The 15,327-nt window shown below is 37.7% G+C and overlaps 1 protein-coding gene across 1 annotated transcript in view; it reads right to left on the bottom strand.

Moving 5' to 3' along the window:
* Positions 1–14,870, bottom strand: part of niban2b (niban apoptosis regulator 2b) — a 34,380-nt gene extending 19,510 nt beyond the window's left edge. The window contains exons 1-2 of the mRNA XM_077240853.1: positions 14,298–14,870; positions 179–309 (exon numbers count right to left, since the gene is read on the bottom strand). Of these exons, the coding sequence (XP_077096968.1) occupies positions 179–309; positions 14,298–14,352 (186 nt within the window). The 5' untranslated portion in view covers positions 14,353–14,870. The remainder of the gene's footprint in view (positions 1–178; positions 310–14,297) is intronic.
* Between the last annotated feature and the right edge of the window lie 457 nt (positions 14,871–15,327).

The raw sequence follows: 15,327 nt of genomic DNA, 5'->3' as shown, positions 1-15,327 counted from the left end.
TAATACTACACATTTCAAATAAACAAGTCTGCATTTGTTCAAACAGAGCAATTATTCCCAATTCCGCTTCCAATTACAGACCATCAGTTCTGGGAGAAATTACCCTGATTTAAATAGTTTCACTTTTCAAAAAAAGAATACAGCTCAAAAAGAGGAATAGAAAAAGGAGAATCTTTACCTTCCTGTGCAGGAGCTGAGGCTGAGGGCCTCCTCCACCCTCTACGTCATATCGCATCTGGTTAAAGAGAGCGACTGCATACTGCTGTTCATATAACCGACCAAAATCACCCATCAGCTCCCCTGTCCGTGCTAAAAAAAAAGACAGACACATTTATTTATTTATTAAACAATAAGGGACTCACAAATAAACGGGTATATATGCAATTATCAGCAAAACAGTTGTAAAATATATGAAAGGATAACATAATTGCTTAATCAACACTGTTTCTCTACAAAGGCATATTGACATGAAATTTCTGCGTCATGATTAGCTAAAAAGTAAACCCTGTTACTTTTTTCATAGGAAGGATGGATATGGAGAAGGAACCTTGGAAAAAACTTAGAATACAATGATTGACAACTCGTTAGCAGTAAGCAACTCGTAAGCAGTAGGCAACTCGTAAGCAGTTTTTGTTATCCTACTGGTTGAAACTCTCTTAACATCCTAATAGCGATCAATAATAGAAGTGGTCTAAATATCAAACCATGTACATATATCTTTTGTGGAAGTCCGGCCGGTCTGTCTCAACATATGTATTTCCATACCTCCGCGAATTTCATGAGGCTAGCATGCAGAGTTGTAGACAGACAGTCACTGAGCGCCACAAACAAACAGCAGCCATCTTTTACAGTTCCTCCTGAACAAAAACAACGAGCTTATGCTGGGTTCACACCATGTCACAACTGTGATTACAAGATGGCAACCCGTAACGTTCTACCCGAGCTGTTCATGTCCTCAGACTCGGATTTATGTGTTTCTTTGTCAACACTATCAACACCGAAATGAATCTGCAGCAGTCAGGTGGTACAAGTAAGAGCTCTGTAAGTTGTTTACGTTCATTGTTATTGTAATTAGGGCTGCCCCCATCATATTCGACTAATCCTTAGTTGACCAACATCTTTATAAGTTAAAAAAAAGGCAGTCCGTGAGGGACAGATTATTAAAAGTAGGTCCTTGTGGTAAATACAGTATGTAAGGCTGGAAATCCAAACTTTCGCCTATCATCCATTGACCTCAAACATGGTTTATCATTTGAAACATAAGTAACTTTACATGGCTGCTCGCTGTAACGTTAACCTAGAAAAATGTGTGCTGCTATTAGTCACATAAATGGAAACAAACTAATTTAGAGGTCTTTAGAATCGCGTGGAAAGACAGTATGTCACATTATAAAAAGGCTCTAAAAGCAGCCAGGGCTGAGCATCTCCACAAACTAATAGAAAATAACCAAAATAATCCACGGTTTTTATTTAACACCGTGGCTAGACTAATCACCAGAGCAAAATCTTCCGTTACAGTAGTAATGATTTTATGAATTTCTTCACTGAGAAAATAGAAAGCATCAGAAACACAATTGTAAATGTACAATCTTAATGGTGTCTTATGATTCAGCCTCAATTATCGCCCCTCAAGAACAACTACACCGCTTTACCACTATAGGACAGGAAGAGCTAAATAAACTTATCATTACATCTAAACCAACAACATGTTTATTTTAGATCTAATACCCACTAAACTACTGAAAGAAGTGTTACCTGTAGTGGAAGATAACGTCAGTAGACTATGGAGTGCTACAAGGATCGGTGTTAGGCCCTCTGCTATTCTCAATATATATGCTGCCACTTGGTAATATTATAAGAAAACATGGAATTCATTTCCACTGTTATGCTGATGACACTCAATTATTTATTTCATCACGACCAGATGAAAACACTAACTTATCTAAATTGACAGAGTGTCTTAAAGATATAAAATGCTGGATGACGTGTAATTTCCGGCTATTAAATTCAGATAAAACGGAGGTATTACTTATTGGTCCAAAAAACTACCCACAAAACCTTGTACAATACAACTTTAATTTAGATGGATGTCCTGTTACTTTATCCACTACAGTAAAAGACCTGGGTGTTATACAAGACCACAACTTGTTTTTCGAAAATCATATTTCATATGTTACACAGGGGGTTGAAAAAAAAAAAAAAAACTTATTTTTTCAGTTTGTTGACTTTTTTGAACCCATATTTTGAGTCTGTAAAAAAGCACCAATGCTAAAGTTTTCTATGTTTCCTAATCATTTAACAACATGTATTCTTTACTTCAATGAGCTCATTGTTTCTGCCTTAACTTAATGCATTGTTTAACAATGAAACTGAATGAAAATTAATTGAAATGCATTACACACAGTCACCCCTGATAACAGATCACTCTAAATTGTAATTTAGACACATGCATTTTCTGTAAAGCTCCTTTGAAACGATATGTATTGTGAAAAATGCTATACAAATAAATGTGAATTGAATTAAATATAGGCTACTGGGGTGCGGGATATATGCCTCACGCTCAACACACATGAAGCTTGCGCAAAGCACTGGCAAAAGTAGCCTAATGATTATGGATGTGTCGGGAAACGATAGCAAGGAGATATTTTAATTGTTTATTAATGAACAAGTGTTTACTAAACGTGTTGGCTTCAAAGATGATTATTGCGAATTTGCGATGCTGACTCGTCATCCCTGCAGTAGTGAACGCGCGCGCCTACATGGATTAGGTAATCAAACTATTTATTTCTAATTGTTTCGTTTAAAAGTAGACATATTTTGAATATATATAGAACTATTTCTCATGTCTGTGAGGCAAGTATCCTATACGCTGAGTTTTGGTTTATATGTGACGCGCTCCAGTTCTTGTAGTCGAAGGCGGATAAACTTTCTACTCTCGAGTGTATTCTGTGCGCTTTTAAGTGCAGATTTACCGTGTTACCGGTCTTGGCAGCAATTATCTTGTAGAAAATATTGCATCGTGTGCTTATGGCATCGAGTCGGGTACATAGGTACACTTTTGATCATTTCCACATATTTTCTATCTATCTGGGTTGGACGCTTACACACACACACACAGACACACACACACACACACACACACACACTACGGCCTCACGTGCGACGAGGCACGTCTCTGGGCAGCCGTGTAAACTAGTGTTTTTCCGCCACAGCCAATCATGCTGCATGTTTATTGTGTCACTGACGTTGACGAGATTAACCATTTATGGCTCGTTTCCACTGAGCGGTACGGTACGGTACAGTTCGGTACGCAATTATTTGCGTTTCCACTGTCAAAAGTTGTAAATGGTACCAAAAAGCCGAACCGTACCGTACCACTTTTTGGGTACCCTTCCTAGCACAGTGGTACGGTACTAAAGGGAGGAGCTAGACTCACTGCAGAACGCTGATTGGTTGACAGAGTATCGTCACTTGCGCGAGCTACAAGGGGAATGGCAACATAAGAAGCGCCATTTTTTAATATACAGTTGGAATATAATACTAAGGTTATTCTTTCACGAAATGTAGTTTTAAGAGTTTTTGAGGCGAGAATGTAGTTGTTTAAAGCTCAAATCTGCGGTTTATTTATAATGATTTATGATAATTTGATCCATTCCATGCGATCACCGGGCGCTTGGCGCTCATGTTCCCCACCTGGAACAGCCTTTCCTCGGCTAGTCGTTCTGACGTTTGCCGCTGACTCTGTAGTGGTAATTCGTCTTGTGTATATCTAACGGGTGATCTTTGGTCTCGTGAATCGATAATTCCTTCCCTGGCCAATCGTTTTGGCTGAGGGCTAAGTGAAGTTTCATATATTTAGGCTATAACTTTTCTGTTGTAAAGTTAACGTTAGACTAGCGCTGAATTTGTATATCTGACTGAATTGTTTGCTTTATTTCTTATTGTATAGCTTCTTGTAACGTTACCTTTTACTTATACTTTTATAATGGCTATTATTGATAGAACTGAAATTTAACAAAAAGAGATAGGGTTGAGTTTTGTCATTTTTTATTACAAGATTATCACTGTAATGTTGTTTATTGCAACATTTGTACAAATGCACATATTGCCTGGAATATGTTTCATATTTTTTTAAATTTAAACGAAAAGATGCAGGGTTGTGTTTTATATTTCGTTTTGTTATAAATAGGCTAACGTTAAACATGTATATAATCAGGTCTATACATTGCCTGAACCACATTTGTGTGCCTATAATGTTTAAAATTTATTTAAATGAAAACAAAAAGAGGCAGAGTGGGGTTTTATAACATATTTCGTTTTATTGTTGCCTAAAATGTACATGCAGAGCGAGCTGAGTGACGCTTTCAAGAACGCGCTGTTCCATTTGGTCTCTGTGAACTTGAGCATGTCAAAACAATAAACCAAAACTCAGTTTTTACTTTCCTCACAGACATTAGAAATATATCTATAGAAAGCTTGACATGTCAAGCGATTGTCAACCAATTCAAGTGAAACGTACATATAGGAGCGTCCACTACGAGGATGACGAGTCAGCATCGCCAACTTAATCTCTGCAACTGAAAATACAGAAAACATTATCAATAAATTCTGAAAATGTTTAGACAGTCTCCTTGCTGTTTTTTCACGACATATTCATAATCATTACTTTTGCCTGTGCATTGTGACAAGCTTTATGTACGCGCTCTGAGCGTTGATTAAGCTTACAATTAAAGGCTCATTATTATGACTCACAGTATCTCACAAAAGTGAGATCACAGCAAACATTTAAGCACATCTTCTCAAGGGACAATACTATATAAATGAAACTTGGATATATGTTAGAGTCAGGGTTTCCATTGTCCGGAAATTACCGGACATTGGCCTGTAAAAAAATGAACTGTCCGACAAAATTAAATCTCTCCGGTCAAATTGTCCGATTAAAATTGCCTAATAATCCCGTCCCCTAACACAATCTGAATTTGAGAATAAGCCTAAAATGTATATAGCAAAAATACACCGATCTTTGGCTATGTTATAAATATAAAGGAACAGGCTCTACCGTTTGAAGGTTATGAAACAACATCGCATGCTGCATTTCAAATAAAGCGCAGGCCTAAAACGGCTGTAATATAGGCCTAAACAACGAACGATTAAGTGAGACGTTTAAAATATGGCCAGGCCCAGGCAGACTAGCCTTAAAAGCCTTTTTTCCAGAGGCCAGACGGTGGTAAATCAGGAACATCTCATTATAGCCAGTGGTTCTAATCCGCACACTCGTACAGTTTTTTTTTTTTTTCATCAAAACTGAATAGCCTAAGCCTATGTTCACCAGTGGTTACAGTCTATATCAAGCAGGGACACGTTTGTGTGCATTTTATTTTGTGATTTCACCGGAATGAATAGAGAGTCTCCGCAACGGCGATAGATTGAAACGCGCGTCCGAGTGAAGATTGCGCAACCCGCGCAGCGCGTCGTCCATGCAACTGAGAGCAGCGGACACGAGCACTCAGCTTGATTTCAAAAACAACAGATTTTAGCGCTAGATCTCTTATTTAATAGCGAACTAAAGGAACGATCAGCTAGTTAACTGGAGATGTTTTATTTATTTGTATTAGGTACATCCGTGCCTCAATGTTTCAAAAAGTGAATGTGTGTGAAACCATAGTAAAAAACAATTGGCGTTGATTGACGCCAATCGGACGTTCAAGTTTTTTTCCGTCTATTTGAAAGTTAAGCTAATAATAACATGTTGCATTCTATACGGTCTGATTAGGTAATTTTTTAAGTTACATAGACTGCCTCCAGTTTTCCTCAACTTGACTAATTAAGAGGCGATATTTGACCGGCAGATCATCAAAATGTCCGTAAAACGAAACCTCTGCCGGTCACTTTGACCGGAACCATTTTTTTCTAGCGGAAACTCTGGTTAGAGTAGTCAATTTGCTGCTTGTATAGCATTATATATTTACTATCCTCTGAAAATAACTCAACATACTTTTGTTACCAGCTATTTTGACAATAATGGCCTGCGAGTACACCCTAAGTGAACATGTCAAAACTGTGTCCAAAGTGTCAATATTTTGTGTGAGCACCATTGTTATCTAGCATTGCCTTATCCTCCTAGACATGGAGTTCACCAGAGCTGCACAGATTATTGCTGGGATTCTCTTCCACTCCTCCATGATGACATCATGGAGCTGCTGGATGTTTAACACATGGCGCCTCTCCACCTTCCACTTGAGGATGCCTGACAGGTGGTCAATAGGGTTCAGGTCTGGAAACATACTTGGCCACTCCATCACCTTAACCTGCAGTGTCCTCAGCAAGGCAGTTGTCATCTTGGCAGTGTGTTTGGGGTCGTTATCATGCCATTCGGCCCAGTTCCTGAAAGGAGGGCATGTTCTGCTTCAGAACGTCACAGTACATGTTGGAATCCATGTTTCCCTCAATGAAGCACAATTCCCCAGTACCAGCAGCACTCATGCAGCCACAGACCATGATGCTAGCAACACCATGCTTGACTGTAGGCAAGACACAATTTACTTGGTACTCCTTACCAGGGCGTCGCCAGACATGCTGGACACCATCTGAGCCAAACAAGTTTATCTTAGTCTCATCAGCACACAGGACATGGTTCCAGTAACTCATGCTCTTGGACAGGTTGCTTTCAGCAAACTGTTTGTGGGATTTCTTGTGAGCCAGCTTCAGAAGAGGCTTCCTTCTGGGACAACGGCCATGCAAACTGACTTGTATGGTTCTGAGCACTAACAAGCTGACCTGCCGCTTCTGCAACCTCTAAAGCAATGCTGGCAGAACTCTTGGAAAACCTCTGTATGACCCTGGCCTGTACTGTAACTTATTTTCAAGGTGTTACCAATCTTCTTTTAGCCTAGGCCATCTTTTTAGAGAGCAAAAATCCTAATTCTCAAATCCTTAGAGAGTTCTTTGCCATGAGGTGCCATGTTGAACATTCAGTGGTCAGTATGAGATAACTGTACTCAAAGCGCAAATTTAACTGCTCAAATACAAGAAACACAAATTTGTATGGTCCTGTCAAGCCGACAAAAACATGAACATGATGAATAGGACATGTGGCTTTGCATGGTTAAACGACGTACAGCTATTATTACTTAAGGTGTACTCACTTTTGTTGCCAGCTATTTTGACAATAATGGCTGCGTGTTGAGTTAATTTCAAAGGATAGTAAATATATACAAGCACCACATTGACTACTCTAAAATATATCCAAGTTTCATTTCTATAGTATTGTCCCTTGAGAAGATATACTAAAATGTTTGCTGAAATGTTAGGGGTGTACTCACTTTTGTGAGATACTGTATGGCTTATTATGATGCGTGCGATTAGTCGACTTATCGCTTAAATGAATGACTACTAATCGATTAGAAAAATCTTTAAATCGAGGGCAGCCCTAATTGTAATGTTATGTACTTTGAGACATGAGATAATTTAACGCCGTCTCTCATGATGCTTTGCAGACTCTGCTGTGTGCGTTCATGTGTTTTGAAGGATGCATGGATTTGGAGACACTCTGAAGAAAAGCTAGCTTGCTATTGTTAGCTTCTCCGAAATTGCTTACCCTACCTTTAATGTGCGGCCATTGACAGAAATACAAACTCAGCATTTCTGATTTTAAACACGGTTTTATAGTGCATGTCTGGTAGTTTTCCATAGTAAGCATATTACTAAAGCCAAATAAGTTCATTGAAATAGTATAAAATGAAAAAAAAAGTCATTTTTTATAATAATAATAATAATAATAATAATAAATAAATGAATAAATAAATGAATAAATAAATAATAAACTATACACAGAGCAATTCCAAGAGGGTCCTCGCACCATTGGTGCTTGGGCCCTAATTAAACAATGATAAAATGTGATGCAATACAAAACCATGTGAAAGGCAGTTATATTAAGACTCACTGTAAGAAGCTGCAGCTGTACAACAGACAGATGTGGTACAATAAGTCAATGGCCATTAAAACATTAACACCAATTCACACTGAGCTCTGTGTATCTGATCAGAAGTGGAGATTACAATGTTTGAGCTTTACTGCTTTGTCCTTCACATGCATGTAAAAGCAGCTCAACACTGCAGTTGGCACAGGAACAAAGGCAATTCCATTATTGACTGTTTTCTGGTGGGATGTTTTCCAAATGACTATGTAGGGCTTGTTGTAAAACTTTGGAGGCATTCAGTCTCTCGGAAAAATTAGAGGAAAGAGAACAGAAAAAACAACAACATTCCTGTCCGTTCGCTTACAATGTTACGATGCCATTAAAGTGGAGAGAGAGGCATGAAAAATAAAGCACTTGGTGATGGTCAAAAGAGAAGAGAACAAAGGTAAAACTTAGTTGAGGTTAGACTTAAGTGAGAGAGATCACCTGCACATTAAAAATAACTCTAGATCTTAAAATAAAGATGACAATTGGAAAAAACAGTAAGACATTTCAATGTTATATTTTATTTTTATGACTCATAAACATTATGTTTCATACAGGGAGGGAGAGACTGCAACAAATCAGATCCATACAGCTTAACGCTCAAGTTCAACAGGAACATTAACATCAAAAGTTCCCATCAAAGCAAATTATAAACAGACCTGACATTTAGCATTTACATACTTCAGTCTGCCAAGTCAAATGCACACAGAAACACCCTAAAATGTTCCCTCTCTGTATGTATGAGGTCTACTACACTACACTGCAGAAATGAAAAGTCTTTGGAGCTGAGCTCTGCTGAGCTGGCTCTGATTTTTCCCAACCAACTCTCAATCCATCATATTTGCCCCGTAAAGCCAGAGAATAATTAAATGAACTGCTAAAGTCATTAGGAAGTTGAACAGGCAGTAGCCTACTTAACAGAAAGGAATGTGAAAAAGGAGACAATGAGGCTGAGAATAAGGTCACCCTGACCATCTGCATTGTTTTAAAAAGTACAATATTAGAGGCGAAGGGAAATACGTGGATCTTACCTGCCAAGAAAGCTATGAAATATGAGTTGTGCCAGTGTTGCTATAGCTGATGAAGACTAAATTTCATTAATTGAAATAAAGCTGAAATTAAATAAAATCCTCAATTAGCCATACAAAACTTTATTTTGAAGAAAAAACTTCGGCACAATTTGCGTTTTTACAGTAACAGCGTCTTTGATTGGCACATTATTAAAGACACTGAGCATTTCAGGATTATGGGTAGTGTAGTTCAGCTATTACACATGTATAGACAGCGATAGTAGGAACAGAGCTAATTGTAAAGGCTAGGCAGTTTGCACACTGATCAGTCATCAATCTTAAACAAACATCCTAGGGCAGATCCTCCAATGCTCCGCTGCCATGCCAAATGCACACTCACACAATATTTCACAATCCATGTCTCAACATAAATCCAACAAATGAAGGACGCTTTTCTCAGGCACGGATTTCGACACCAAAACAAACATCTCAGTAATGTGCATGAGTCCAATGATGGGAATAAAACCTTGCCAAGCTCTGCTTTGGTAATGTGGAGGCAATGTGGAGACAGATAGCCTACTTAAAGAGCAGTTCCACTAGTGGAAGATAATTACAATACCATCATGCCGACCACACAGGGGGCAGTTGGTCTTCAGGGGGGTGGGGGAAAAGGAAAAGGAAGTTTCTTTGGAATGTGTCCATGTCAGAGCAGACAGAGTGAAAGCTCTTCTGAGGGAAATCTGGGAGCTCAGATCCTGGTACTATAGCTATACTATGGACAACGTTGTGAATTTAACATGCAAAATTGAACATGCTGCATAAAACATTTGCGAATAAAGAATTCTTTCCCATCCCACGTGTTCAAGAGAACATCTGTAATAAAAATGGAAGTTGCTGCAATCAGGGAAGCCACTGTGGCTCTTTTTTGTACATCATAAAATACGTACAGACAAAATGCAATAAACGCTGCCAAGTTATCTTGCTTTCGGATGCTTAATGTTTGGGATTGCATTTGTGTGACTGTGAGATAGCAAATAACTTTGATTACAGACTTTGACCCAGGCATTTCAGAATGGCTTAACATTTAAGATGGTGTGCAATGAGATTGGATAACTGCACTAACCAGCGAACCAATCACATCTGTTGAGGCAAATTATTATTATTATTTTGCGCATCAAGGGGTTTATGCATTAAGTAAATCATCTTCTGACAAGATACAACAAAAAAAAAAAATCTGTGACTTTTTTTTGATTGCACATTTTTAGAATGTATGCCCATCTTGGCTTTATCATCCTGTGTTTTTTATGCACTTAAAAATTAAGGTGGATGAAAAAATAGCTAATGAGAAAATGCTCTGAAAGTACTAGGAAGAGGAAAGGTAACATGGACATAGAAAAGATAAAAACGTCTCTTTGGAATCCAGTACCAAGTGTTCCCACATTTTCTGACCAATGAATCATCTTTCCATGCCTGGACATTCTAAGCTGTCCATGACCATGGGAAACTTGTAGAACATTCTCTGCTGTATATGATGCGTGAAAGAATTCACAAATATATGATTTAGAATGAAAAAAGGGTGCTAACAGAGCACATTACTTTGAGAGGTTTAATGAGAGTAACCCAGGGCCCGGGTCTGGAAGAAACCACAAGACAAGACAAGGGCATGTGTATGTTCATGTGAATGTCTAAGACTGAGACCTTTTGTGAGTGTGTGTTTGTGTGTGCTGCTTGTTTATGAGTCACTCACTGAATGAGTCTCATGTGATACTTGGTGCCACTCCTTGTTCCTTTTTTAATTTCATTACAAGCTCAAAAGCAAATCAAATTAGCATAACCGTATAGCAGCCACTTCAAAGAGAATCTCTGAAGCCTCACACTGAAGATATTGTGCTTGCACTTCATTAACCAATGAAACAAACTATATCACAGAGCAACTCAATTACACTTACAGTATATAGTGCAATAAAAAAAATCTCATTTCAAGGATCAATTCTTAACTTTCTTTACATGTTACAATCATACAAGCTCAGCGAAACCGGTCTGCTGGAATCATTCATGCTTATCTAGCAGGACATCCCAAATCACTTTGGTCATGGTCCTGTTTTATTCTTTAAAGGAGAGCATGATAACGAAACCCTCGGAAACCTTCAGAAATCATCCTGAAATTTGATATTTTTATATATTCTGTGGCCGATGCACTCTTTCAGGATTCTTTGATGTATAGAAGGTTCAAAATAGCAGTGTTTATTTGAAACAGAAATGTTTGTAACAATGTAAAAGTTTTTACTATCACTTTTGATTAATTTAACGCATCCTTATTGGATAAAAGGGTTAATTTCTTTCCAAACCTCTGAAAGGTACAGTATACAATATATTTCATTCCGCATTAGGCTACATTTTCTTTGGTATACGTGGACTGCAGAAGCTGAATTATTGAAAATTTAATGCACAGCCTTCTTCGTGTCATGGCCACATTACCATCTCTGGTGCATTAAATTTTCAATAATTCAATAGCCTGTCAAATACTGCACATATTCAACATAATGTGCTCCTCGTCTAGTTTATAAAACATTCCATTAACATTTTTTGACAAATGGGTTTTCAATTTGACAGCTCAAACACTTAAATGATATTGTTTGATTATACAGTACTGGCAAAGGAGTGAGCTTTTTACATTCATGGAATTTATGGGAAAACTGGGAAGTACATAAAACTTAAGTACAGCTGATAAAATATCTGACAAGGGAGAATTTAGCAACTGATACATGCCTTGCTTGAGGACACAGCAGCAAGGACATAACTATAATAAATAAATAAACTAAAATAAATTATAACACAATACACTTTACATTTTTATGAGAGTAGATAAAGCAATATGCTGTTTTTCCTTTTAGCATAATACACTTGAATTTAGCATAAAAGATTACGCTGGTATACTTTGATCAAATTGCAGTGTTATTCGAGGATCTGTTGCTACAGTAAGTGAAGCATGATGGGATGTGATTTATAAACATGCGGTGCTCAACATATGTTTTAATTGTCCTGAGAGCCTCATTGGTGCTGAGTCCAACACTAAGCAAGCCTGATGTTCATCATGGAAAATTCCCATTTAAACCTAGGCCTACATTGGCTAATGGAGTCACATAAACCCTTGAGCAAAAAAATAATTCTGAGGAATAAGCATTCAATATGCCTTAATTTCATTGATTTTTCAGACCAACTCTGGACTAACTTCCATTTTGCCAAAATTCCAGTCAGTTCTGTGGAGCATTAGCAATATGAGAGGACCAACAGACAAACACGCACACTAGGAAGTAAGTGTGGGGTGGATTGTGCACTGTGACCTCTCTACAAAGCTCTATTACATACATGCTCTGTTTGTTTAGAAGAATCCCGCTCTATCAGTGTTCCACAACTTCCTCTTCCGCGAACATCCTATTAAAGCATTTCCTGCAAGAACACCCCCCCCCCACACACACACCTCAAAACAGTGTTATATGCTTCCCAAAATGGCTCCAACTTCACCATCACCTCAAGATGGAAGATTTGACCCCAAAATATGCTTCAACAATCAAAACAATATCATAGCATCTAAAGTTGTCAGCCATTGTAAACTCAAAGATAAGCAGATTGCTAAAAAAAATTGAGACAGGAAGTGCTGAGGTCATTCTATTCCCAATCCCCACCCACTATTTTGAGAAGATGACTTTATCCATTCTCTAAACTACAGGAAGACGACGTAGTGGGGAAAAAAAAGTAGGACTTTGACCTCACCTTTCCCTTCTCAGTAAAGAGGGAGTCAGACATCCAATTGTGACAAGGGTCTAAAGACAACAGCCTACTGTAGACGTATCGTCTATGACTTACCTGAAGAAAATTTCACACACTTAAAAAAAAAGCATACATGATGACCTCCTGAACAAAGGTTATCCAAATGTTGAGTATGACAGATCATCCAGACAGCCCCATTACTGCTGTTAGGCTCCCCAAGCATTCCTGAGATTCCATATCTGATATGCGTTTTCTCTTAGAATGTCCAAAACGCAGGGAAGATGGAAAGTTAACAGTTCTTTTTTGCCATTACCGAATGTGATTTCATCAAATGATATTGAAAGGGATGATCAATAAGTAAAAAATTATTTAAATTATACTTGCATTGTTTAAAAAAAATATAAAAAGCAAATTCTGTGCTTATGATTTCCCACTGTAAATGACATTGACATTCCAGTCTGATAATTTTTTTCCAGACTAACTAGGCTAAATCAGAAAGTAAAACATTATTTAACTTATTCTATAAGATTTTTTTTTAAATAAACATTTCTTACAAAAATAATAATAAATTATATTTAAAATGTTGCAGGAAAATGTCCACTTAGTGAATTCCTCTGATTTTTAACATTCAATATATTTTATATTATTTGATTCTAGCCCTGGATTCTAGTCTAGGTAAGGATTATTTGGGTTCAGTTAGACAGCATAGTGACATGTAGCTCTCAAATACCTGTATTTACTGTCCTAGAAACAAGTTTTGCTAACATGAAATGGTTTTTGATTGAAAATAACAACAACAAAAACAACTGAAATCAGCACTGAAAAACATTTCCAACAACTCCTGAAACTTCATGAATCTCATCTAGGCTGACCATATTGCATTTACAACGTGTAATTCGATGCAATATGACTTGTTAATAGTCGTAATTGTTCATATTGATCTTTTTTTGTGTGCATAAATGTAGTACATTATATGCCTTGTTTTATAGGGTTAGAACAAAACTGCACTTTAAAATCAATTTGCCCCTAACTTCTGGCACTGCTAGGGATAGTTATCCACTGTCAGCATTTATTTAAACCTGTTCCTCCCTAACCACACACCTCTGAAGAGATGCAGGCCACCTTTCCACCCATACGATTTCATTTAGACTTTACTTCAGTTAATATTTCATGATTTATTTGAGATATCAACAATAGGCTGCGCAGCTCACTTTCATCTTGTAGATTCTAAAGGCAAAGCGATCATTTGAATCCTCTTTATTTACACAGTGAAATCTGTTATTATCTTACTGATTATTTATGCACTAAGTTACATGTATGTAATTCAAAATTTGTAAAAAGTAACAGGAAATGTTGTGCCACGTCGCAGCAAAGTGCATCGAAGGAACAGCACAAAGTTTATTATCCCACACGTTTTCGTTTTGGGGCGGAATGTAAGTTAAACCCTTTCACCCAAACAACACTGGCAGCAACCCTTTCGCAACACCATATTTTCGTAACTGATTATTTATCACGTCTTGCGGTTAGCAGACGCGTCCATTTAGAGCGCTTACCTGTTATAACCTCCCGTTTGCCTTCATCCAGGTGAGTTGAGATCAAATCTCCCATCGCGCCGCTGCTATATGGCAAACTGGTCTGGATCGAAGAACTTAATTCGCCTCAGAGGAGCAGCAGTGCAGTGGCAGCAGTTGGGCGCTGGTTTCTTGTGATAAGATATAAACTGGAGTTGATTTGAGCGGCTCCTCCCCGTTTACTCGAGTAGTTTGAACGCAGTAAGAGGTGGTTGGAGTTGCATATGGAGTTGACAGGTACCTTGCTGGATTCCTGAAGGCTCAGTTTCCCTAAACTCTTGATTTAATGCTTCTTTAGTCCTGCGTGAAGCACTGAACCTCTGCTCGGTTTCTGCGTCAAAACACACTTGTCTTTGGGAGACACATGAGCGTGCTGAAGGCGGGGTTATAGAAATCTGGACTCTACGTTCACGAATTTTTTATTTTATTTTTTTAAGCAAAGTTAACGAATCGTTCCCTCCCATCAACGTCTAACGATGCACTCACTGGTTAGATTTTTTTTGTTCACTTTTGGAAGAGCGTGCTTTCAAAGACACGCCTGATATTTCGTCAGTCAACGAACTGATAAACGAAATCTCGTCATAAAGTGTAAAAATAACACATTCATGACACACAACAATTAAATGTAAAATGACTGAAAATCTTAAAAGTTTATTGTTGTTGTTGTTGTCTTTTCAATAGCGAAGTCAAGCACCAACGAAACGGAGGTGAAAATAACCTATTGATCAGATTAAAAAGAGCCTATAATCGAATCACTGGATGATCCGTAAGAAAGAGTCTAATGCAGGTGGCGACATAATAGACAGGACATAAAAAAAATTGTAAAAAAATATATGTATAAAGGTGTGCAATGTGCAATTACTGTAAATAAAGCATATAATTTAACTCATTCTAACAATATTAACTCTTGTTTTACTGATAGACCCCCTACTGTTCGTTCATGTAGCCTATAGAATAATCGGCTGTCGTTTTGTATAAAGTTTTGAAGACATTTTCATTAAAATTGTTTTGA

The sequence above is a fragment of the Siphateles boraxobius genome, unplaced genomic scaffold, assembly GCF_051911475.1.
Source record: "Siphateles boraxobius isolate OS27281-9 unplaced genomic scaffold, OSU_SipBor_1 24, whole genome shotgun sequence".
In the NCBI taxonomy this organism is placed as follows: Eukaryota; Metazoa; Chordata; class Actinopteri; order Cypriniformes; family Leuciscidae; genus Siphateles; species Siphateles boraxobius.
The sequence above is the reverse complement of the archived record's forward strand: the minus strand, read 5'-3'. Positions and strand labels throughout refer to the sequence as shown.